Source organism: Lactuca sativa, chromosome 3 (assembly GCF_002870075.4).
Source record: "Lactuca sativa cultivar Salinas chromosome 3, Lsat_Salinas_v11, whole genome shotgun sequence".
In the NCBI taxonomy this organism is placed as follows: domain Eukaryota; kingdom Viridiplantae; phylum Streptophyta; class Magnoliopsida; order Asterales; family Asteraceae; genus Lactuca; species Lactuca sativa.
Genome location: NC_056625.2, coordinates 245278088 through 245302641, shown reverse-complemented (window position 1 = coordinate 245302641; position 24554 = coordinate 245278088). Strand labels below are relative to the sequence as shown.

The following is a 24554-nucleotide window of genomic DNA, read 5'->3' as shown; positions in this document are numbered from 1 at the left end:
TCAAGATCTACCAAGAGGACATGCTAGGATCGAAATTTTCGTCTTTTCTCTCTTCCAAACCGAAACTACAACTCAAGGTGAGCTTCATACCCCTCTTTTTTCGGTTTTCATATGTTTTATGGGGTAGAATACAAGAAAATGTGTAGATCTATGTGTATGTGTACGCTATGTGTGATTTTATGCATGTATGTGTGTGGTTTTATGTGTTTTTGTGATAAGTATGTAACCAAATGGAGTGTTAACTCGAGATTTATGACATGAGAAAGGAAACAAAATAATCTAAGTTATTTTACATTAAACAATTCAAGAAAAATAGCTTACAAGGTCATGAGAAACATATTTTAAGATAAAACCCATTTTAGGGCTTAAATTGTCAAAAATACAAAACTTGGATTAAAAACTGTCAAGTCACGGTTTCTTGAGGGTCAAAGGGGTCAAAACAGTTTCTATAATCATTTTTCTGAATATTAGAATTTTCAAAGGACTTGAAATGCAAAAATTTAGCTTAATGGGCTAAATTTGGGCTTTTCGGCCCAATAAGCCCATAATTGCAAAAAAATGAAATTTAAAGGGGCTGAAATGAAACATTCTGCAAAACAGGAGATAATATGTGAAATAAAACTATTTCAAAGGTCAAAAATGCTTTTCAATTCCAAAAAGGTTCAAAAATGTAAACTTTTTATATTTTGGGTCAAAACTGTAAAAGTTGCAAAATATGGGGTTCTAACCGAGAAACTCCATTCTGGAAGGGATAATGTTGTTAACAAAATAATTTTTGGGTTAAAACTGTCTTTTCAACAAGTTTATGATACAAAAATGTCAAGAAAATGTTTTAAGGACTAAAAATAAAATTCTTTTATATAAAAGACTAAAAGTGTTATTTTTATAGAAGAAAGGTAGTGAGAAGGGTCAAATTTTACTTTTAATCAAATTAATTCATTAACACAAAATACAAGATCCACGACTACCGACAAAACGGAAAACGAATACACATTCAACACCAAATATCGTTATAAACGAATTGATTCGGTCTCGAATCAATACAAAACAAAAATCCTTAAATCAAAACACTCCAATAGGTACGTGATGACTAAAATGAGTAAATATTCAAACTTTGGGCTTGTGAGTTTCAAATCATGCTTGTTGGGCCTTGCAAGCCCACCAACATGATCTTTGGGCCCAAAGGGATAACGCTTATATGTTATTGGGCCTTCAATGACCCAATATTGTATAAAAGGACTTTTAATAGCTTTTATGTGCTAGTGGGCCAAAGTGTCCTGTTAGAAAAGCTAGTAAGGTCACAGTAATCAAATGCGAGTTGAACCATCGTGTCTTTCGCATCCGCGATAGCCTAAGGTACTTACGATAGTAGGGGGCATAATGCTCCCCTTCTCTTCGTTAGCTAAGGCTTACGAGAAATCAAAGTATATGAAATTAGGATGATATACAATGTGGATTAATCAATATTCATTCGTTAAGACAATACAAAAATCAGTAATCACGAATGCATTTCAACATCGGAAAACATCGGGTTTTCCGGGGAATTCAATACTACTCGCTCGAAATTTTATAACTATAATACAAAATACCCTTCATATATATGTTTTTGAAATCACTCATGCATCAACTTATGGATCTTCACACTTTGATAAACAAAAGTCTTTTCAGAAAATATCGGATTTTCTCGGTTTTACAAACTATACAAATCATTTTATCACAACATTGCATATGAACTCACCAACATTTCATATGCTGACGTTTTTCCAAAATAACTTGTATTCTCAGGTAACAGGTAAGCGGAAGAATAATATGAAGTAATGTTAGATGTTATGTTGTTAAATGTACTCAAACAATTTATGCTATGAATGTGTAATGTTAAAACAATGTACTTGATGTGAACAATTCCAGTTGTAATATATTGATGCATGGTGACGTTTATGTTATGATTCATGTATATTCATTGTGATGATATTCAATTAAAGTCACGCGAGCCCTTGGACGTTTCCGCTGTCTGGTTCGGGGGTGTGACACTTGGTAGGAGCCTTGCAAGGCTTGACCTTCACTAGACTTGACATCACTTATGTTGTTCAACAAGTCTATCTGTTCATGCATGAACCACTGGATCCTTATTTTCATGGATCTGAAACGTATTCTTTGTTATGTTTGAGGTACTTTGGATCATGGTTTGCAGTTATACTCTTCGTATTCTAGGGTTGTAATAGCTTATTTTGATGCTAACCGGGTTGGTTGTCCCTCTACTCGACGCTCGACTTCTGGTTATTGTGTTTTTCTTGGCCCAAATCTGCTATCTTGTTCTTCTAAATACTAGGGCACTATTTCATGGTCTAGTGCCAAATAATAGTATCACGGTGTTGCAGATGTCGTTGTAGAGACGAGTTGGCTTCACAATCTCCTTTGTGAGCTACTTTATCCACCATTCACTGCTACTCTGCTATATTGTGATAATATCAGCGCAATTTACTTATCTTCCAATCTTGTTGAATCAACACACTAAACACATCGAGATTGACATTCACTTTATGTAGGACAAGGTTGCTATGGGGTAGGTTTGTGTTCTTCATATCACGTCCTTATTTCAGTATGCTGAAATTTTCATGAAATGGCTATCGTCTTTTTTTGTTTCTTGAAATTAGATCTAGTCTGAACATCCACTCGAGATCTCCCATCCAAACTATGGGGGTTGTTAACGTATATACGTAGTGTTTGTAGTTATCTATTATGTTTGGTTATTTACCTCTTTCCCATAAATGGCCCAATGTTTAGTCCACTCATGATAGCCGATTATTGTATTTTGTATATATTATGGATGGAATATAATAATCATTTATAGGAAATTATTGATTGATTGCATGTGCTTGTGGAATGAATACTCATTTTCCTTATTTTACTCTTATAGTTAAAAAGTTAAATTTTAAACTGATACAAAACCTTCAAGGTTAAAGCTAGGGATGAGCTTTAGAACCAAAACCGATTTTCCTATATTATAAGCAACGGGAACTGGACTGCTGGTTCTAGAACCGGTTCCGATTCTAGTCCCAATTTTTCGGTTATTTTTCAAACTAGAACCGGTTGAAATATTATAGATAATATGTTATCTTCCGGAGCTTGTAAATTATTCAATATTTAACCAAATTATGGCTTTTTATATTCTAAATTGAAGTACAAACACTATATTACATGATAAAAAAAGAATCAAGTGATTCCGAATTCATATGAGTGAGTTATGCGCATTTTAAAAGTGGGACAAATTCAAAAAAAATGTTGAAACAGAAAATACACAACATTGATATGTTGTCTTCCGAGGTTTATAACCGATTCAATATCTAACCAAAATATGTGTTTTTATAGTTTAAAATGAAGTACAAATACCAAATTACATGCTGGAAAAAAATTTAAGTAATTTCAACGTCATATGAATGAGTTATGCAGATTTAAAAACGACAAAACTTCAAAAATAGTCCTTGTGGTCTCGACCCGTGAAGAAGCACTACCACGGACGATCCATAATTGCAAACCCGAAATCCCATGAGATAAACATCGAAACCTAGAAAAATTTGTAGAATCTTGGTTTTCTTGAGTAGAATCAAATTGAGTACCATTACAGGAACCCACTAATCTCCCATTTGCCTCAAAACGTCCCAATCTATCTAGCAGCATCTCGATCTGGTAACTGCCAAATTCCTTTATCTTGTTGGCGTTTGAGATGAGTTCTTATAGAGCCTTCATCCTCTCTGCAATAAGAACAAGATTTTGAAGAAAACATAATATGGAGGTTTATAGGAAAGATAAGAAACATGGGCCTGAATCTTCTAGCTCTACTTCTCTGACGTGTTTGTGATTGTGCTCCACCACCAGTGTTGTAGTTGGTGTCTGTACTCATGATTGTTGACAATAATTTCAACAATGTAATTTGGAACGTAGGTCAACTACTCACTATTCACTTGTGGTTTCCAGTCTAAGACACAAACACAGGACGGAACAATAAAAACCACGCACACACATATGGGGAAGGGCGGTGATTATCGCATCCACAAATTGATGATGACAACAAAAAGCTGACAATGGTTGGGAGATGTAATCGAAATCGACAGCGCTAGGGTTTTAGGAGGTGGTGTCGTCGTCGGAGTCGATGAGTATTATATGATGCAGTGATAGTCGGAGCAACTGTATTGTGGAATCGTTATAGAGCAACAACCTTCAAACAAATATGGTTACAATGATGAAATAATGATGATCATAAATTACAGACGAATGTGATGGAGGTGATGTTATATGATAACAGGGATTGAATTTTCCCTTTTTATTTTGCGTTTCAGGTGCTTTTCCTGTGAATGTAAGAGAGAAAATGTAACGCCCGCAGATCCAGGCTAGTCAATTTAGAGGCAATAAGTGTCGAAAACGACTTTTCGACAAAATATTATTTAGAATAAATAACCTTAACCAAGTTGTAGAATATGTCACGAGGTTTCCGTACATATAAAGAACATCGAAATCCGAGTTATAACGAAGAAGTTATGACCCGTCAAGGTTTCGCGACGGAACCGACATGATACCGGGAAGCGTAAATAGTGAATTTACGATAGAGCGAGATTTAGCCTTAGCGATCTAAACGAAAGTCGTAGAATATGTTAAACCGAGAGCGTCCATAAAAAGAACGCCCAAATCCGACTTCGTATGAAGAAGTTATGATTTTTCGAAGTTTCGACTTAGCAGTGTACAACCCAAAATTCGAATTTTAGATCGAGCGGTTTTTAGCCGACACAACCTAAACGAGAATCGAAGATGTCGTTAATAGTAGCATAATGATAAAAAGACAGACGAACACGGACGTCGGATGAAGAAGTTATGGATTTTTAACGGACCAATCCTGTCTCGGCCTGTTAAAAATATAAAATTTAAAATAAATTCAAAATTAGCCGACAGATTTTAAACGAAAGTTGTAGAGTATGTTTCTGCCTTCGCGTGGATATAAAGAACGTCAAAAACGGAGCTCGTATGAGGAAGATACGAATTTTTAAAGTTTGGAATCGAAATCACGAAGTCTGATGCGAGATGGATGACGTGGCCTCATCGCAGCCGTTCATCGCTGATCGCAGAGCATCCTTCGGATCACGCCATGTCGCCTCGCTTCGCCCTACAACCCGCGTCCGTGGTTGGTACGCCCAGCGTACCTTCGATCCTTATCCTCTTCCGAAGTGCGAGACAGCCGGATCCGAGCTGGGCCTTATCTGAAGACTATGCCCCGCGTAGCCAAGGACTACGCCTAGCATACGTCCGAGGCTCGCGGCTATAAATACCTGCAAGGGCTGCCGAGCAAATCACACCAATTCTCATTCTCTCTCTATTTTCTTTCTCTCTAGCTCCCCAAACCACTCCAAAACCCTAGATAAAACCCCTAGCACCCAAAGGAAGCCTCGAGGCTCCCGGAGTCCTGATAAAAAGGGTCTTTCAGTTTCGGAAACGCTACTCCAAGCGAAGCCCGGTTTTCTTTAAAATCCGTTGTAAGTGAGCTACGTTTATGCAATTTTTAATATATCTTTCAAATAGTTATAGTAATGCTATTAGGTCCTTAAAATAATTATTTGGGCTATTATTATGAGTTATATAAGTATCGTTTAACGCTTATATAATAGTAATAATAGTCAGACTATTAATTAGTCGCGGTTATCGTTAGACTAAACCCTAGTGGTATTGAAACTAGGTTTTATCGAAGGAAAAATTGTTTTGAGAATATCGAAGAGTTGTCCGAGTGCCGAGTCACCACCGTATCAGGTGAGTGCATAGTCCCTTTCATCTTACACATGGATATGAAATATTTTAATATAAATTACATGCTATGTGTGCATATTGTTTGAATACTTGCTGTCTATGCTGGTGAAAGATTTTTATACATGTTTTAAATTATGTAAACTGTATAAAGTATTTTATATCCACAAAATATGTTGGGTAAAACATGGGTAGATGAATGATGAGGGATAAAAGCTTGAACTAGAGGAACATTAGTAGCATGGACCTAGTGCCCTATAGGTAAACATTGGCAGCAGTGGACCTAGTACCCTATAGATGAGCACTGACAGCTGCGCCACAACCCGTAACCTGTAGATGTTTTAGATCTACGGTAAACATCCTAGCAGCTGTGTAAATCCTTAAGAATGAATGAACAAGGATTAGCTGATCCTTAGGGCAAATCCTTAAGAAGATAATGGGAATGGGTAATTGGGTTAACTGTTTGATGTTTAAATATAATAATTATATTATTGTGGGTTGAAAACCCTATGTACTCACCAGGTTTCCCAAACTGACCCACTCAGTTTATTTATATCACAGGTGTTGATATGAAGTCACATTACACTGCGAGATTAAGGAGATATAAATCACTAGTGATAATGAATGTAAGTTCTGTTTATGTTTATGTTTTTGTATTGACAACGACATCCCAAATGTTTTAAAATGAAAAAAATATTTTTCTTCGGAAATACTTTGATAACTTACTTATCATGTTTTATTGGGAACATATTCCGCAACCTTTTTATTAAAAGAGATACTCTGATTTTTATAAAGCATAAACAAAATCGGTCTTTTCTGACCGTTAAAATGGGGATGCCACAGAAAACAAAAAGAAAGGGGTGGAGTGGAGTGGGGAAGGATGGAATAAGGGCGGGGTTGTTGGAGAGAGAGAGAGAAAGATGGGTGGGTGGGTGGGCCCCCTTTATATTAAATAATTATATATATATATATATATATATATATATATATATATATATATATATATATATATATATATATATATATATATATCTTTTTTTTTAAATGAGGCAAAACTTCATAAATGGTCCCTAGGTGTTGAAATAACGAAAATACCCCTCACTTAATGGTAGAAAGCTGACGGAGTTAGGCGGAATGATCAAATGTTAAAAGTTTTGAAACCACAGGGACGACCCGTGAGGTTTTTTGAACTTAGGGACTAAACTTGATATTTTTGAAAACCACAGGGACTATTTTTGAAGTTTTGTCTTCAAAAAAATAGGACAAATTCAAAAAAACAAAAAAATGTTGAAATAGAGGAAACGCAACATCAATATTTTTTCTTTCGGGGCATGTGTCTGATTCAATATCTAACCAAAACATATGTTTGTACATTAAAAAATGAATTACAAACTCCAAATTACATGTTGGAAAAAAGTCAATTAATTCCGACTTCATATGAATAAGTTATGCACATTCTAAAAATGGGAAAATTGTCAATCCGGTTCCAATTTTTAGCACCAGGACCGGTTTTCATAAAAATAGAAAACCGTTAACTAGACCTTGTTACCACTTCCGGTTTCGGTTCAGGTCCGGTTCTGGCGGTCCTAATACTCATCCGTAGTTAAAGCATCCAAAGTCAAGTCTTACGTGACGTAGATTAAGCTGTTTTTTTCATATTTTCTTTTAAAAATTGAAGTTCAAGTTTTATAATAATAATAATAATAATAATAATAATAATTATTATTATTATTATTATTATTATTATATTACAATTTGTCTCTAAAACTATTTTTTTTAGTTGAAGGGTTCTCATGATTTCTGTTATTATACATATACATACATACATGTTATTATTATTATTATTATTATTAATTATTATTATTATTATAATAATAATAGTTGGACGGTAGTGTGATTAGTTTTTACTTACATGTTTGTTTAGAAAGATGGGAAAGGACAATTATATATATATATATATATATATATATATATATATATATATATATATATATATATATATATATATATATATATATATATATATATATATTCTATAACCTTTTTAAATTATTTATCTTTTGTTTATAAAGTAGAGTGCACCTATATGTAATTATCTTTTAAGGTTTCAAATTGAACCGACAAAACTGCAAATTTGGTCCTTGTGGTTTGTAAAAAACTTTAGATAGGGTCCAAAAATTTTCCAACTTGTATGGAAGGTCCAAAATCAAGAATTTTCTATGAATTTGGTCATAAAAAAGCTAAAAAGACTTTTATACCCTTTTAATTTCGATTTTATGTTTTCTATATTTACTCTAACACTATTTTAATTTTAAAATAATAATAAAATAAAAAGGATTATATATCCCACCCACCACATCCATGGTACCATCCCTGATCTCTCTCTCTCTCTCTCTCTCTCTCTCTCTCGCTCTCTCTCTCTCTCTCACTCTCTCTCTCTCTCTCTCTCTCTCTCTCTCCCCTCTATCTTTTTTGTCTCCTCATTCTTCTAACATACCTTCGACACCTCCGACGAGTCCCACCCATTCACCATCGTCATCAAGAAACTGGAAGAGCAATAGTTGATAAAACAGACATAAGCACCTATCTTGGGTTTACTCTGTGATTGAATAACAGGTGGGAACTCACACACACATAGTTTGTGTGTGTGTGTCTCTATGTGTGATAATGATAATTAAAAAGGCGAAGATGATGGGATTAAGAAAGGGCTAACACCACTTCCGCATCACTACTCCTCAATTGACAACCAGATCGATTTCCTAAAATTGATCTTTGTTTGGATCGATCATCATGAGGTTAAGTAAAGGGGATGTCGATGATAAGTTGATGGAAAGGTGCACCGGACAGATTATTGGAAAGGAAGCCAGTCGGAGATGATACGGTGGCCCTAGGCGGAGCTGCTAATGGTTTAGCGGTACACAACACTGCTGACTGCTATTGTCGGTGGAGGCAATGAACAAGAATCTGAAACGCAAAATCAAAACATATCTCTTTAATTTGGTACACGTAAGTTGGTAGAATTGGGAACTCATGAATGAAGCATGAATGTGCAGGTGATAAGTCATTCCAAGATCTGGGTTTATTTCACTGTTGTAGGAACTCGTACAGAGGGTCGATGATGGTTTCGTTGGGGTTGTTGAAGGAGAAATCATGGAGATTGAGTTTCTATTTATGACCTCAGACCTTGTGAAGGATGCAGTCGAAGGTAGCTTGATATGTGGGTAATTCTGAAATGTCGATTGGGTGGTTGAGGACGACGATTTACAAATGACGGTGGTTGTGAAGAAGATAAGATTGAGAAGAAGATCTGAGTATTTTGTTGGGAGAAAAGTCGTATATGTTTGTGTGTGTGTGTGTGTGTGAGAGAGAGAGAGGAGATGGGATGTTATTTTTTATTTTTTAAAATAAAAGAAGTATTAAAATAAATACAAAAAAGAAATTAAAAAGGCAAAACCATCATTTCAGGTGTTCCATGGACCAAAACCACGGGAATCCTCTAATTTTTGGACTAAAACCACGGAAAAGTTTTGATTTTGAACATTCCATGCAAGTCGAAACCTTTTTGGACCCTATCCAAAGTTATTTACAAACCATAAGGACCAAATTTGCAGTTTTGTCAATTGAACCATATTTGATTAATCAAAATCTTGAGTTGAGATCTGATTTAGTTGTATCTAATTTTTCATCTGACCCAATAAAATACATATGAGATTATATATATATATATATATATATATATATATATATATATATATATATATATATATATATATATATATATATATATATTGTATTCAAAATTAATTATTGTACATCTATCGTATGTTATAAGAATTACTAAGAGAATAAGTTGTTTATGAATGCGAATACGTTCAACCTTAAAAGAATATCATCATTTTCATGCATTCTCGTTAATTATTATTATTTTTTTGTTCTCACACATCGTTTGTTATTCATTTTCATTCTGACAGAATACGATCCAATAAAACATTCTGACAGAAATGAGAATAATAATAATAAGTGTATAATTATCTTATAGACGATTTAATTAGTGAGAATGTGTGTTAATGACAACAATTATGTAAGATTGAACGTATTTACATTATCAAATAACATATTTTCTTTATCATTCTCATTACATACGATAGATGTACAATAATTAGCTAGAATACTTGAACCTAGCTCGTATATATATATATATATATATATATATATATATATATATATATATATATATATATATATATATATATATATCGAGAGGGAGAGAGAGAGGGGTTCAATTGAGAAAAAAAATGGTTGAGAAAAGGGGAATCATTCTCAGCCACACATTTATTTTGCCGCAAAACACTTAGACATACCGACAGAAATGGATAAGGGATAAACATATGTTTTCCAACCAAACATGTTTCCTTAAACTATGCTAATTATTATCTTAACTGGTTTATAACCCGTGGGAACCACGGTTATAAAATTAATCAAACTTTTATAGTAAAAACTAAAAATTATTAATAAGTTATTTTAAATAAATTATTAATTTAAGAGATATTTTTTATTAGTTATGTGAAATTATAATCATTGATTTAAATAAATATATAAAATAAATTTTTAATATATATTAGATATTTTTTATTTGTGAATTAATGAAATCAATAATTTAAAATTTAAAATTTAAAATTTAAAATAGAATCACATTAATGAGGAGGTCTAATAAATTTAAAATGAAAAACTAATAAATTGACAAGTGGCAACACATTAATTAAAATGTCTAATATGATGACACATGACAAAATAGCTACTCTTTTATTAGTATATACTAGTTTATAACCCGTGAGAACCACGGTTATAAAATTAATTAAACTTTCATATAAAAAGTCAAAATTATTAATTAATCTTTTTAAATAAATTATTATTTAAGAGATATTTTTTAGTTATATAAAATTATAATCGTTGATTTAAATAAATACATGAAGTTATATCATCTTATAATATGTATTAATTTTATTTTATTTTTCAATCTAATGTTATTAATTTAATATAATTAGAGTGGGAAAATTTAAAATTTGAAATTTAAATAAAAGAATCAATTATTAGTTTAATATACTTAGAGTGAAAAAATTTGAAATTTGAAATTTGAAATGAATAATTAATAGGTTGACAAGTGGCATGATAATGGATATATAACATTAATGAAGTGTTCTAATTGTATGACACTTGTCAATAGGAGATTAAACCTATTCTTTTATTAAAATTAAAATACTAGTTTATAACCCGTGGGAACCACGGTTATAAAATTAATTAGACTTTTATAGTAAAAAAATCAAAATTATTAATCATTTATTTTAAATAAATTACTAATTAAGAGATATTTTTATTAGTTATGTAAAATTATAATCGTTAATTCAAAAAAATATGTAAAATTAATTTTTATTATATATTAGACATTTTTTATTTGTGAATTAATGAAAACAATAATATAAAATTTAAAATTTAAAATAGAGAATAAATTTATTGACAAATAGCATTACATCAATGAGGAGGTCTAATAAATTTTAAATGGAAAACTAATAGATTGACAAGTGGCAACACATTAATTAAGAGATCTAATATGGTGACACATGACAAAATAGCTACTCTTTTATTAGTATAGGGAGATATGGAGATGGAGATATAGACAAAAACATTTTTTTTGTTTTTTTTTTATTTTTAGAATGCTATTTTTATCGAAAAATTATTTTAAATATATGAAATTCATAATTTTTTATTCTGTATAAATAGACATTCATATTGATATAGTTTTAAGATAAAATAAAAAATTTATTTTTTTAGAGTTTCAGCTCTCGTTATTCATAAGTGAATAAAAATCCGTCAGATTTTTATTACAGTACATTCGTTATTTATTTATGAATAAAACGTATGTTTAACTTTTTTTATAGTTTGAGTATCATTTATATATGAATATAACACGTAATAAAGTTTTCTTACCTAAAATATAGTTTTTACATCATCTTTCGTCATATATTATATTTAAATATGAATAAAACGTGTATTAGTTGTCGTCATATTTTATATTCATATATGTATAAAACATTTATCAGATTTTTGTTACACTTAATTTGCTATTCATATATGAATAAGTAGTATAAATGATACTTAAACTATAAAAAAAAATAATCATATTTTTTATTCATAAATAAATAACGAATATACTGGAGTAAAAATCTGATGGATTTTTATTCACTTATGAATAACGATAGCTGAAACTATAAAAAAAAAATAAAAATTTTAATTTATCTTAAAACTATATCAATATAGATGTCTATTTATAGAGAATAAAAATTATGAATTTTGATATATTTAAAATCATTTTTCGATAAAAATAGCTCCTTAAAAATTAAAAAAAAAAACGAAAAAAACTATGTTTTTGTATATGTTAAGGTAATGATTAACATAGTTTAAAGAAACATGTTTTGTTGGAAAACTCATGTTTATTCCTTTCCCATTTCTTCGGTACCATAGAGGTTTTTGTGGCAAAAATAATTGAGTGGTTGGGAATGATTCCCTAATTTTCAATCTTTTTTATTTTTTCAATTGAACTTACCTCTTTTTTCTCTCTCTCTCTCTCTCTCTCTCTCTCTCTCTCTCTCTCTCTCTCTCTCTCTATATATATATATATATATATATATATATATATATATATATATATATATATATATATATATATATATATATTATAATTCTATCAATTACTCTATAAATAAAAACCAGCATGAGGTTTGAATTACATACAAGTGAGAAACCATGGAACTTCTTTTGCTGGTTTATATCTTCCTTAATTTTCTTATTCTTCCTCCATGGTCTCGACATCTACCGTAGAAGAAGACTACCTCCGGGTCCTGTGGGGCTCCCCATCATCGGAAACCTTCTTGATATTGGACCCAAACTCCATGTATCCCTAGTCAAACTCTCCAAGAAATATGGCCCACTCATGACAATCCGGTTGGGAAGTATAACCAGCGTGGTGGCGTCTACACCCGACGCCGCCAGAGAAATCCTCCAACTCAATGACGAGGCCTGCTCTGGCCGTGTTGTCTCAGACGCTGTCACCGGTATGCAAAACCATGACTCAGCGATCCTATGGATCTCAGCAAACGACGAGTGGCGAACCATACGGAAAGCCCTCAACACTTATCTCATCCACCGAAACAAACTAGACACCCTCCAATACCTTCGCCAGAGCGTGGTTGAGGGGATGCTGGAGTATCTACGAGAGTCCGGTCAGAAGAATGTGGCCGTAGATATCGGAAAGTTGGCATTCGCAGTGGCGCTCAACATGATGTCGAACACAATCCTTTCACAAGACGTGACAAACTATGAGTCCGAAGATATTGGTGGAGGTGGACGGGAAGTTTAACATAGCAGACATATTTCCAGTGTTGAAACCGTTGGATCCGTAGAACATACGGCGTCAAGCGAAGGCTGCTCATGATTGGTTCGCTAAACTGACAGGGTGTTATATAAGTGAGAGGTTAAAGCATCGAATGTCGAACCTCAGGAGGTATGGTGATATGCTAGATTCGCTCTTGGATTTCAGTGAAGATAATGAAGCCAATTTCAGTCTCATACACGTCAGGACCTTGCTTGTGGTATCCTCCTCTTCTCTGTTTTATTATCAACATGAAAAGTTAAAACATAAACCGAAACCAAATGATTTTTTTCAAAATTTATCTAACTTTTTTAGAAGTTAAACGATAAGTTGTAACCTTGTTTAACATATTCTTTTATGAAGCAAATGATTTATTTACCTGTTAGAAAGTTACAAAGTTTGAGTTCTATTATTATTATTATTATTATTATTAAAAACTATTATTCATGTCAACGGTACTTTATGATTTTTTTTATTGTACTAATAGTCTCGAAGTTAGATATGGTTAGTAATTTGATTTTGGATAGATATGAAATGACAATTCTTTTGTTTATCAATATATTCTTTAACCTTTATAAATTATTTATCTTTTGATTTTAAAATAGAGCCCACCTCTATCTTATTTGTTTCTTATTTCTTTTTAGTTCGATCAATATTTTTTTGAAAAGAAAAAAAAATGTCTTCAACGTCCTCAAGTTGTTGACACACCAAAAAATTATATAAAAGATTATGTTGTGTTTGCCGCGTCACAGCTAATTTATTTCTCGAGTTTTTATAAATTATTAAATTTAGCAAACAAAAAAATAGTTTATAATCTAGCTTATAAGGTAGCTTTTTAAAACACTACTTAGACTAGCTTTTTAGGAGATTATTTGAAAATTTTCAAATATATCTCTTAATTAAATATAAAAACGCATTCTTTTAAATACCCTTTTATATCATTTTATATCTTTCAGGTATATTTTCAACTAGTTTTATAAAACATAATGTTTTTTATCATCTAGCTTTTCAACTACCGGCTAACTTTTTAGCAACCGACAAGCTTTTTATTTAACAACTAGCTTTTTGGTTTATCAGCTAGCTTTTTACTTAACAACTAGTTTTTTTAGCTAATAGATAGTTTTTCAGCTAGTACGCAAAATATAGTCTTAATATAATTTGATTATTTATTCCCAGATATTATATCATAACTTTTGGTTTAGGTATAAATTGTGTGTTAATCTATTCCTAACTTTGTTTTATAAAATCCCCACTATGTTTTTTTTTAATTAATTAAATAAATTTCATGATGGGTCTATGTGCTTTGAAAACAATTATCACATTAAAAAAACTATCAATACACTACACAATAGTTCAAATGATTTCAATTTTTTATATAGTTGGTATGTGATGCATATAAATTAACTTTTATACTCTTTTATTATGTTGTATTTTTTTAATCATATATTATATTAATATTATAATGTACAAAGGTGAGTTATACCCTCATCCCACCCATTGTACACTTCATGTCTAAGGTGATGATGTAGGATGGTTGGCAATGTCTCACCCAAAATCAATCTTCATCTTCATCTTATAATCCATGAAATCTACAAAATAATATTTATCTTCATCTTGTTCATTGTAAACACAAAACCATTACATGAAGTCATCACCATCTCACCATACACAAGAATATCTTCCTTTTACATAATAATTCAATTTGTCTGGTAGGTATATAAATTTGGAAAACATATACAGAAGTTGGATTTTAGCCTAGTAAACATGTAATATGTTTTATGTGTTTCACAACTTAAATACTTACAATTTCAATGCATTAGGGCATAGAGATTGAAACATACAAATAGAGAGTTCAAAATCTCCTTGATGTTAGGCTTTATCATCTGAAAACACCATGGAGAATTGAAGGTCCTAAATCAGTATCCATCAAAATCATCTCGAACATTGATTTCATATTTATTAGAACTTAAATCAGTTCCACCACATTTAGATAAATGGGGCTTTGGGGGTAGTGTTGACTTACCTAAACTTAGATTAGTGATCGACGACCTCTAACTTAGAGCATTAACAACTCACCTGAATTGACCTTTAAGTTCGAATTCAAGAAGTGACGGCAATCGATGATTTCGATATAAATAAGAGTGATGGAAACCTTTGGAAGGATTCTACCTTGGGGAATCCTTAGTATGGGAAGAAACACTGTTAGGGTAAAGGTGGTGAAGATGTAGAGCACCAGAATTGTTTTAGGTGTTGGAGAGGAGATGAAGATGATGATAAGGAGGTATAGATCTATAAAACAAAGGGGAAAAGGGTTCATTTGGGGTGGGGTTTATTAATAAAACTTTAATAAAAATAAACAAATTCTTAATAAAAAATATTAAAATAAATAGTGTAGCTATAAAATAGCAATTTTAGATCAAATCTAAAATAAAACAAAATCTAATGGACCGACCATACAACAGGTTGAAACCATTGGACCATTGTGTAGCATTTTTGATACTTATCGTCAATGTCATGCCTTTTACAAAACGTATGGACCAATCGTGAAATTTTGTTTCTATTACTTTACAAGTTTTTTTTTATTTTTTTATTTTTTATTTTTTTATACATTTTTTTTTAACATTCTAAACTTTTTTTTACAACTTCAGTTCAACTTTCTATTTAACCTTTACAAATTATGTAAGAAAACTATAAAAATGGTCTCTGTAATTTTTATTTTTCTTTAACTCACATTCAAATAAATTTCAATTTACAAAAATAATTGTATTGTTATGGTTTGGTTGTGAATTTGGGTAATGGGGTCATGTCCAAATTGAAATGATTATTTGGCGCTTCAAATTTATTTTACAATTTTCAATATATATATATATATATATATATATATATATATATATATATATATATATATATATATATATATATATATATATATATATATATATATGGGTTCAATTGAGAAAATAAAAAAGACTGAGAATGGGGGAATCATTTTCAGCCACTTATTTAATTAGCCTCTAAACATAAAGGACACGGTGACAAACTTGTAAATATGATATAATAGTCTTCAATCACAAATACGTAAGTCTAGAGAATTAGATAACAGTTGAAATTCATTCTAATCGATCGTTTATCATACAAATTTCTCTTCTAACCTTCAACAATCATCCAGATTTCTTCATTTAAATCATCGATCAACGTCATCATGTGTTAATCAATCATCGATATTTGTTAATAACACGTGTTGACAACAAAAATTCTTTTTTTGCTCCTTCAATCCAACCTTCAATTCTGCTTGAATACGATCAGATCTTCAACATCTACGATTAATTATATTCCCAACGTTATTAGATCAACATCATCGATAATCAACAAAAAAAATCCACTTCATATCATTCATTCAACATCGATTCTCAAATAAAACTTCAAAATTGAGGTTAGAAAAAGATCAAATCGTTTTTTGTTTGAAAATTTTCATATAATTCTATATCTATCTACTATTTTGTAAGATTTAAATAGTCAAAGTATCATGTTTTTAACATTTTTAAAAAAGTTAAATTGTATGCACTCCAACTATTTGATGAAACGCATAAACTAAATTACCACGTTATATTCATATATGAATATGTTTTCTCACCTGAATCAGTATATGATTATTAAAACAAAAAAACGAATATGCAAGTCTGTATGTTATTCATATGTGAATAACATATAAAAATCCTCTCTAATAAATGAAGATTTTTCTACCACTTGTGAAATTCTCAAGAGATTTGCCACATGTAATTTTGTGGGAGTTTTAGAATTATTATTTTCCATTTGTCATTTTTTGAGAATTTTCATTTTTTAAAATAAAATTCCATAAAATTTTAACAAGTTTTATAAGGAAAGAAAATCATTCTATTAATTTTATAATAAATGATCATAAATGCTCTAAAGAATATTTGATTTCTTTTATAAATGTTCCAAAAGATTACATTATATTATATAAAAGTGTTATTTTATAAAATATTTAATGTTTAAATATTTATATTAAATTTTTATTTTTAATAAACCCGTGTAATACACGTGTGTCACACCTAGTTATATATATTTGTGAAAACACATTGTAATATTCATATGTGAATATAATGTGTAATATTCATAAGTGAATATATCATCTAATATTCACAAGTGAATATACTATGTAATATTCATATGCGATATACCATGTAATACTATGTAATATTCAGATATTAAAATATTATCTAATATTCATAAGTGAATATACCATCTAATATTCACAAGTGAATATACTATGTAATATTCACAACTGATTATTAGAACACAAAACAAATATGCAAGTATGTATGTTATTCATATGTGAATAACATATAAAAATTATATATATTTCTGAAAACACCTTGTAATATTCATATATAAATATACTGTGCAATATTCACATATGAATATACCAACTATTATTCATAAGTGAATATACGATCTAATATTCACAAGTAAATATATTATATACTATTCTCATGTGATATACTATGTAATACTATATAATATTCACATATGAAAATATCATTTAATATTCATAAGTGAGTATATCATCTAACATTCACAAGTGAATATACTATGTAATATTCACAAGTGAATGCATCGTCTAATATTTAAATATGAATATACTATGTTTATTATATGCTATATTCACATATGAATGATACTAAACTGTAAAAATAATTAATCATACTTTTTATTCATAACTGAATAACGATGTACTGTAGTAAAAAACTGATTCGTTTTTATTCACTTATGAATAAAGAAAGCTGAAGCTATAAAAAAATAAAAATTTTATTTTATCTTAAAATTATATCAATATAGATGTCTATTTATAGAGAATAAAAAATTATGAATTTTGATATATTTAAAATTATTTTCCGCGATAAAAATAAATCCTTAAAAATAAAAAAATAAAAAAAACTATGTTTTTGTACATATTATTGTAATGACTAGCATAGTTTAAGGAAACATGTTTTGTTGGAAAACACATGTGCATTCCTTTCACATTTACGCCGGTACGTTGGAGGCTTTTGCGACAAAAATAAATGATTGACTGAGAATGATTCCTCCATTCTCAACCTTTTTTTCTCAACTGAACCTCCTATATATATATATATATATATATATATATATATATATATATATATATATATATATATATATATATATATATATCTATATCTTAGGGGGTGTTAGACTTATCTTTTTGGAGGACAAAAAATCTTTTGGGAAAAATTATAAAAAGCCAAGATTTTATGACTTTTCCAAAAAGTCAAGTTTTTTTTTTCTATCAAAATCTCAAAAGTTACTTTTAAAATATTTTTACCAAATATCTTTTCCATTTTTGATCTCTAAAAAAATAAATCAAAAGATAAGTCAAACACCCCTTACTCACCAACTTTTTTAAAAGTAGAGTTGTGCCTCCTTCCTCTTCTTATTGTGTCTTCCTAATCCAGAAATCCACTTCTCACCGCCAAAGCTTAATAAAAAAACAAACTATATTGCATCTATAAACAAATTAATTGGCAGTCAAGATTTCAAATTTAACACGTAACGAGTCAGCTTGTGCACATAATTGAAGCTTGTCCATAACAAAACGAATTCCGAGGTAAGTAATTATCAGCCATGAGCACTATTAAATACTTCTTAAATCATCCTCGTCATTATCTTATTAGTTTTTACAATTTAATGGTTATGGATGGAATCATTTTTAATGACACTGAATTTAAATTCGTACAATTTGTGTGTGATCTCAGTGCCTTATGCCAAGTACCAAACCCATTAAATATCAATGCATATATATTATTCTAGTATTGCCATGTTGCTTAATCAGTAACGTTATAACTGTAGAACACCATTACTCTATAAACATAAAACACACACATGGCGCAGGTTCAGCATGCACACATTCCTATACTAATTTTTATTTTTATTTTTTTTTGAATGTGTTATTTCATTGGTTCTAGAGTTTATAAGGCAGGAGGAAGTGATGCCGTTCTCCCTCATGAAACCACAGTGAGACGTAGGCACCACTTCACCCATTACCACAAAAGTGAGGTCTCATGCCGCATCCAAGGAGTGATGCCACACTTTGGGTTTTATTTTTTTATTTTTAATTGAATAAAAACTATATTTTTAATAAAAACCATTCATTTCATTACTTCAAATATTTGTACAAATAAAAATCCTACAAACTTCAAACAAAAAAAAATAATAAAAAATAAAAAAAAAACATTAGAAATTTTGAACCTTCAGACTCAAAAAACATAAATTAAACGATTTAAAATAAACACACTACATGAAGTCGTCATCCGAGAACTCATCTTTCGGGTCCTCTCCCAGATCCAAATTGAGGTTAATGTATTGCATCCTGTAAATGTGTTCCACCAAATACATACGAAGATTGTGAAATGTTTCATTGCAACGAACCTCTGCTCTCTTTTCAATGTACTCGTCGCCCCCAATTTCTATTGCTTGTGTCGCGGGAATGGTTTCCTCTTCATCATACTCACATATCGCTCTTCCTTCATTTTCGATAATCATATTATGCAGTATTATACATGCATACATGATTTAATGCATTTTTTCCACGCTGAAAAAAATTGCTGGTTTTTCCAATATAAACCAATGTTTCGTGAGAGCTCCAAAAGTCCGCTCGACATCCTTTCTATCTCTTTCTTGAGCTTTCTTGAATTTTTTCCGACGAGTATCATTCGGGCATGTAAAACGATTTAACAAAAAATGCATACTCAGGATAGATCTCATCAACTAGATAATAACCATATTTATATGGTGTTCCACGTAATTGGAAAGAAGAATCTGCTGCAGATCTATCGTATATGTTGTTAAATATAGGTGAACGATTAACAACATTAATGTCGTTGAGGGATTCAGAAGAACCAAAAAAAGCATGTCAAATCCGCTGATCCTATGATGCCACTACTTCAAGTATGACCGTTAGATGCCCATGATCACATCGAGTAAATTGACCATGGTGTGAGGTAGGACAATTTTCTCATGCCCAATGTAGACAATCTAAACTTTCTAACATTTGAGGAAAGCCACGTACCCTTGCATGATGAGATTGCAATTTCATGATGTCATTACGTGTTGGCTTACGTAAATATTTTGGACCATAAAACTGAATAACAGTTTTGCAAAAATGGTGCAGACTATCTCATGCGGTCCTAGTTGACATCCTAAAACTCTCGTCCAACTCATCAGGAGGGATGTAATATGCTAATTGACGAAGTGTAGCTGTACATTTTTGTAAATGGGTGAAACCGGGTGTACCTCTAGCATCGGGTCATTGCTCGAAAAAATCACACTCCCTCGTTACATCTTCGACTATACGTTCGTACATTGGTTTGAACATTCTAAAGCGCATTCTAAAGTAGTATCCTCGAAAAGTGGTATTTTCTTAAAAGCAGTCGTGTATCAGACATTGGTTTGCATCTTCACAATTTCTAAAAATATATCTCTGCGTTCTCTGTTCAGCACTGTTGGATGCCCTACTATATGTCACTTCATACGTTTGCTCCGCAAATGTAGTAGCAACGACAAAAACATCGAACATAACATCAAACTCTTCAGAAGAATCGGACGAAGACATTTTTTTTATTTTTTTTAAAGGTAATGTGGTAGAAAGCTATAAAAAATGTGAATGGTTGAATGGTTTAAATAGATATTAAAGTTTAAAAGAAAAAAATTAAACACTCATTTTTTTGACGGTTTGCAATGGTCAAATGAGCCTAGCCAATCAAATTCTTCCATCGATCACTCCCTCTGAAAGCCGCAGTGCACCCTAGGCCACACTTGGACTGCACCCAGGGGGCAGTGTTTGTGGCTTATGTGGCATAAAGAGTGTGGTTCAGGCCGCATCACTCCCTTTGGTCTAATAAGTACCTAAGAGGATATTAGAGAATCAAGCGCCGTAAGTTTTACCAACACTAATCAGGTGCAATCGATTCTAAATTAAAAATACCTTAATGAAAATCAAAGAACGTAGAAGGAGATAAAGATGAAGCTGTTGATAAATAAGAAGGCAATGGGCCTGAATAATGAGGCAGACACCCTCCAAGTCTTAGTTTTATTATTATTATTATAATTATTATTATTATTATTTTTTTATTTTTATTATTATTATTATTATTGGTGGCTTTGTTTTTCTTTTTCTGGCGCCCTTTTCCCTAGAGAATTGTTTAGGTGGAAAAGAAATCAATTTTTTTTTCTCTTTTCCGTATTCCCGACATTAAACAAACAAGTGAAATATATCAAATTCATTTTCTCTAATTCTAATTTTTTTATACCAAATATGACCTAAGAGAAATGAGATAGACGAGAAGAGAATAGAAAACTAAGAGGAGCATCCTTGTGGAAGGCTATAATAGATTCGCTTATAGTCTTTATACACATACTTTAGAAGAATCATGTTGATTCCATGTATTCAAATTTTCGTGTCACAAAAACATGGTATAATCCAACTACATAATTTTAATAATTTAATATAGGAAATACAATAAAAGTTGGTACCCTTTACTTATTCTTAAGATCATCTCTAATCCAATTCTATTCTTTTACAAAAAAAAGTTGTGCAAAAAGTGTTTAGTTTCCGATCCTATTTTATTTTTACATCAAAATGTATATGCTCTAGCATATTCTTTGTCAATGATACACTTCATCTAATTAACTTGTCACAAATTTATACACTATTTATCTTTTTGTTGTAATAAATTTGTAAAATATATTATTACAAATTATATCCAATAAAAATTACATATAATTAAGTAATATCAAATTACTACATAACATATTATGACAAATAACAATTATTACATTTATAAAATACTTACTTATATTTTATAAACTATAATTAAATAAATATAATACTTAGGGGCTAAAGTTACCACTTGAAAGTTTGACATCATTATGGTATAAATTACTAGTATAACATCAAATTTGGTGTTATAGTAACTATTTATTTACACCAAAATGGTGCAAGAAATGGAGTATGATGGAGATGAGTTTGGTGGAAAAAAAATCGGATATGGAGTATAGTTGAAGTGTCTTAAAAATCAATTCTCCAATGTTTAATACCTCTTGTCAAACGTTCCTTAGAAGAGGATCAAAATGTCATATTGGTTTTATGTAGATTGTTGACTAGGAAGGAAATAAATCAGATGATAATCTAATTTTGAATTATAGCGGTAATCTTTTAATAATAACAAACCAAATATTTCAGTTATTTCAGATTGTAGCAGAACAGGTTGAATGTTTTTTCATTGTATATGGTAAATCAAAGGAGGCTAGTGTAAAACTTTAATACATATATTGCATTAAATGTCATATGGTCTCTTTTTAGCAGGGACAGAAACAAGCTCAAACACAATAGAATGGGCAATGACTGAACTATTGCTTAATCCTGATATATTCTCAAAAGTACGTGAAGAAGTATCAACAACAATAGGACAAGATGGAAAAATTCACGAAGCTAAAATCCTCAAATTGCCTTATTTACATGCTGTTATCAAAGAGACAATGAGGCTCCATTTATCTGTACCTTTATTAGTGCCTCACAAAACTGAAACTGAAGTTAAACTCGGTCAATATGTTGTGCCAAAAGATACACAAGTTCTTGTCAATGCATGGTCCATAGCACGAGACCCAAGGTATTGGGATAATCCATTGAAATTCAATCCGGAAAGGTTCTTGGGAAATGAGATCGACTACAAGGGTAAACATTTTGAGTTTATACCATTTGGATCGGGTCGAAGGATATGTCCTGGAGCCCCCTTGGCTCATAGGGTTGTGAGTTTAATGGTGACATCGTTTGTGTATCATTTTGAATGGAAGCTTCCACATGACAGAGAAGAAATCGACATGAATGACATTTTTGGCCTCACATTGCTTAGGGCCACACCTCTCCTTGCCACTGCTATACCCTTTAAATAAGTGCATGCTCCTATTATATTAACTTTGGTCGAAAAAAATCTACTTTTATTTTCAGATGTTGTAAGCTTTGGATATTATATAAGACTACTTAATAATGTAGCATCCCATTCCCGGAATAACTACAAAATAATTAAATTATTGCCAACTATAATCTATATACAACATTTCTACTTGAGTGAGATGAAATCAATTAGTTTTGTTAAGATCGTTATAGATCAAACAATAATATAAATAGAGAAGGTATAATTAATAAAATATTTACTTAATATTATAATTTAAATAAAGCAAATAAAGAAAGCATGTTTTGTCTTATTAAGGTTTGCTTGCATTTCTTTCTATGTGATACAAACAAGTTTATATCTACTACAATTAAAGCGAACCCCATAATCTCTATTATAGTACTTGTAAGAGGTGTCGTACTAGACTAAGAGATGCTTGAATATGTTAGATACTACTATTAAATAAACCCTATAGTCTAACACAATATTTATAAAGATAATATCAATTAAAATACATAATTAAAGTAAAATTGTTGTGTAGCAGACACTATAGCTATGTTTTCATATCTTTATGGGTCATTCATAAATTGTGTTTCATACAAGTTCTTCAATGGGGTTCATCACTCGTTATCACACTTGGGAAACAAGTTCTTCAATGGGTTCATCACTAGTTATCAAACATGTGCTTCTCACAATCCTTTATTGGCTTCATGATGAGTTGTGGGGTTCACTTCAAAAGTTAGTATCAATATTCTCCCCCTAAGGGACCAATACAACAAAGTTTTTCTCAAATGCATATTATTAAAGCCTCTGTTGTAAAAGAAGACGAGAGCATTTGTGATTCATAAGCTTATTTACATGTCGGAATTTTGAATGTTTTAAAAATATTTTTTTATAGATTTACTAATTTTAAATTTAAATGATAATTCATTGTTATTAATAATACATTGCTATTAAGGGACACTTGCATGTTTCACATATCATGTCAAAAAGATCCTTGTGTCATTGGTTTGCCACCAGGTATACCAAATAAAAATGTTGAACTTGATGTCATGAGCAGTTTTCTACTAGGTGTGGATGGCAAGTAAGAGCTTGGAGCATTAACTGAAAAAAAAAATACTTTTATTAATCATACAATCAACAAATTTTAGAGGCTAATAGTGGAAAAATATTGGTTTCTTAATTTGTAATTGATTTGGGATTGGTTTTTCTTGGCAATCACCTGATGAGTTGGTTTAGATGGTGTATAAATTCTAATGACGAGACTGGCCTTCTTAAGTTGGTGATTGCTTTTAGTTTTGCTTGATCTTTCACCTGTTGATGGAAGGACATTTATATGTGTATTATATGGT

At 30.8% G+C, this 24554-nt stretch overlaps 2 protein-coding genes across 3 annotated transcripts; both read left to right on the top strand.

The window, feature by feature from the left end:
• The first annotated feature begins 12556 nt into the window (after positions 1-12556).
• Positions 12557-13201, top strand: LOC111889148 (geranylhydroquinone 3''-hydroxylase CYP76B74). Its single transcript, XM_023885288.1, has one exon. It carries the CDS (start codon positions 12557-12559, stop codon positions 13199-13201), a length of 645 nt encoding a protein of 214 aa, XP_023741056.1.
• Positions 12577-23342, top strand: LOC111889147 (cytochrome P450 76C1). Of its 2 annotated transcripts, none has more exons than XM_042900376.1 (2): positions 12577-13433; positions 22617-23342. In XM_042900376.1, exon 2 carries the CDS (start codon positions 22652-22654, stop codon positions 23201-23203), a length of 552 nt encoding a protein of 183 aa, XP_042756310.1. In that variant the 5' UTR covers positions 12577-13433; positions 22617-22651; the 3' UTR covers positions 23204-23342. The 2 variants fall into 2 exon arrangements, with proteins under 2 accessions (XP_042756310.1, XP_023741055.2); XM_023885287.2 differs by having other exon boundaries at positions 22614-23342.
• The last annotated feature ends 1212 nt before the right edge of the window (positions 23343-24554 follow it).

Bases quoted from the DNA above. Each gene is read 5' to 3' on its own strand.
- LOC111889148 (XM_023885288.1), top strand. From the start codon at position 12,557: ATGAGGTTTGAATTACATACAAGTGAGAAACCATGGAACTTCTTTTGC.
- LOC111889147 (XM_042900376.1), top strand. From the start codon at position 22,652: ATGACTGAACTATTGCTTAATCCTGATATATTCTCAAAAGTACGTGAA.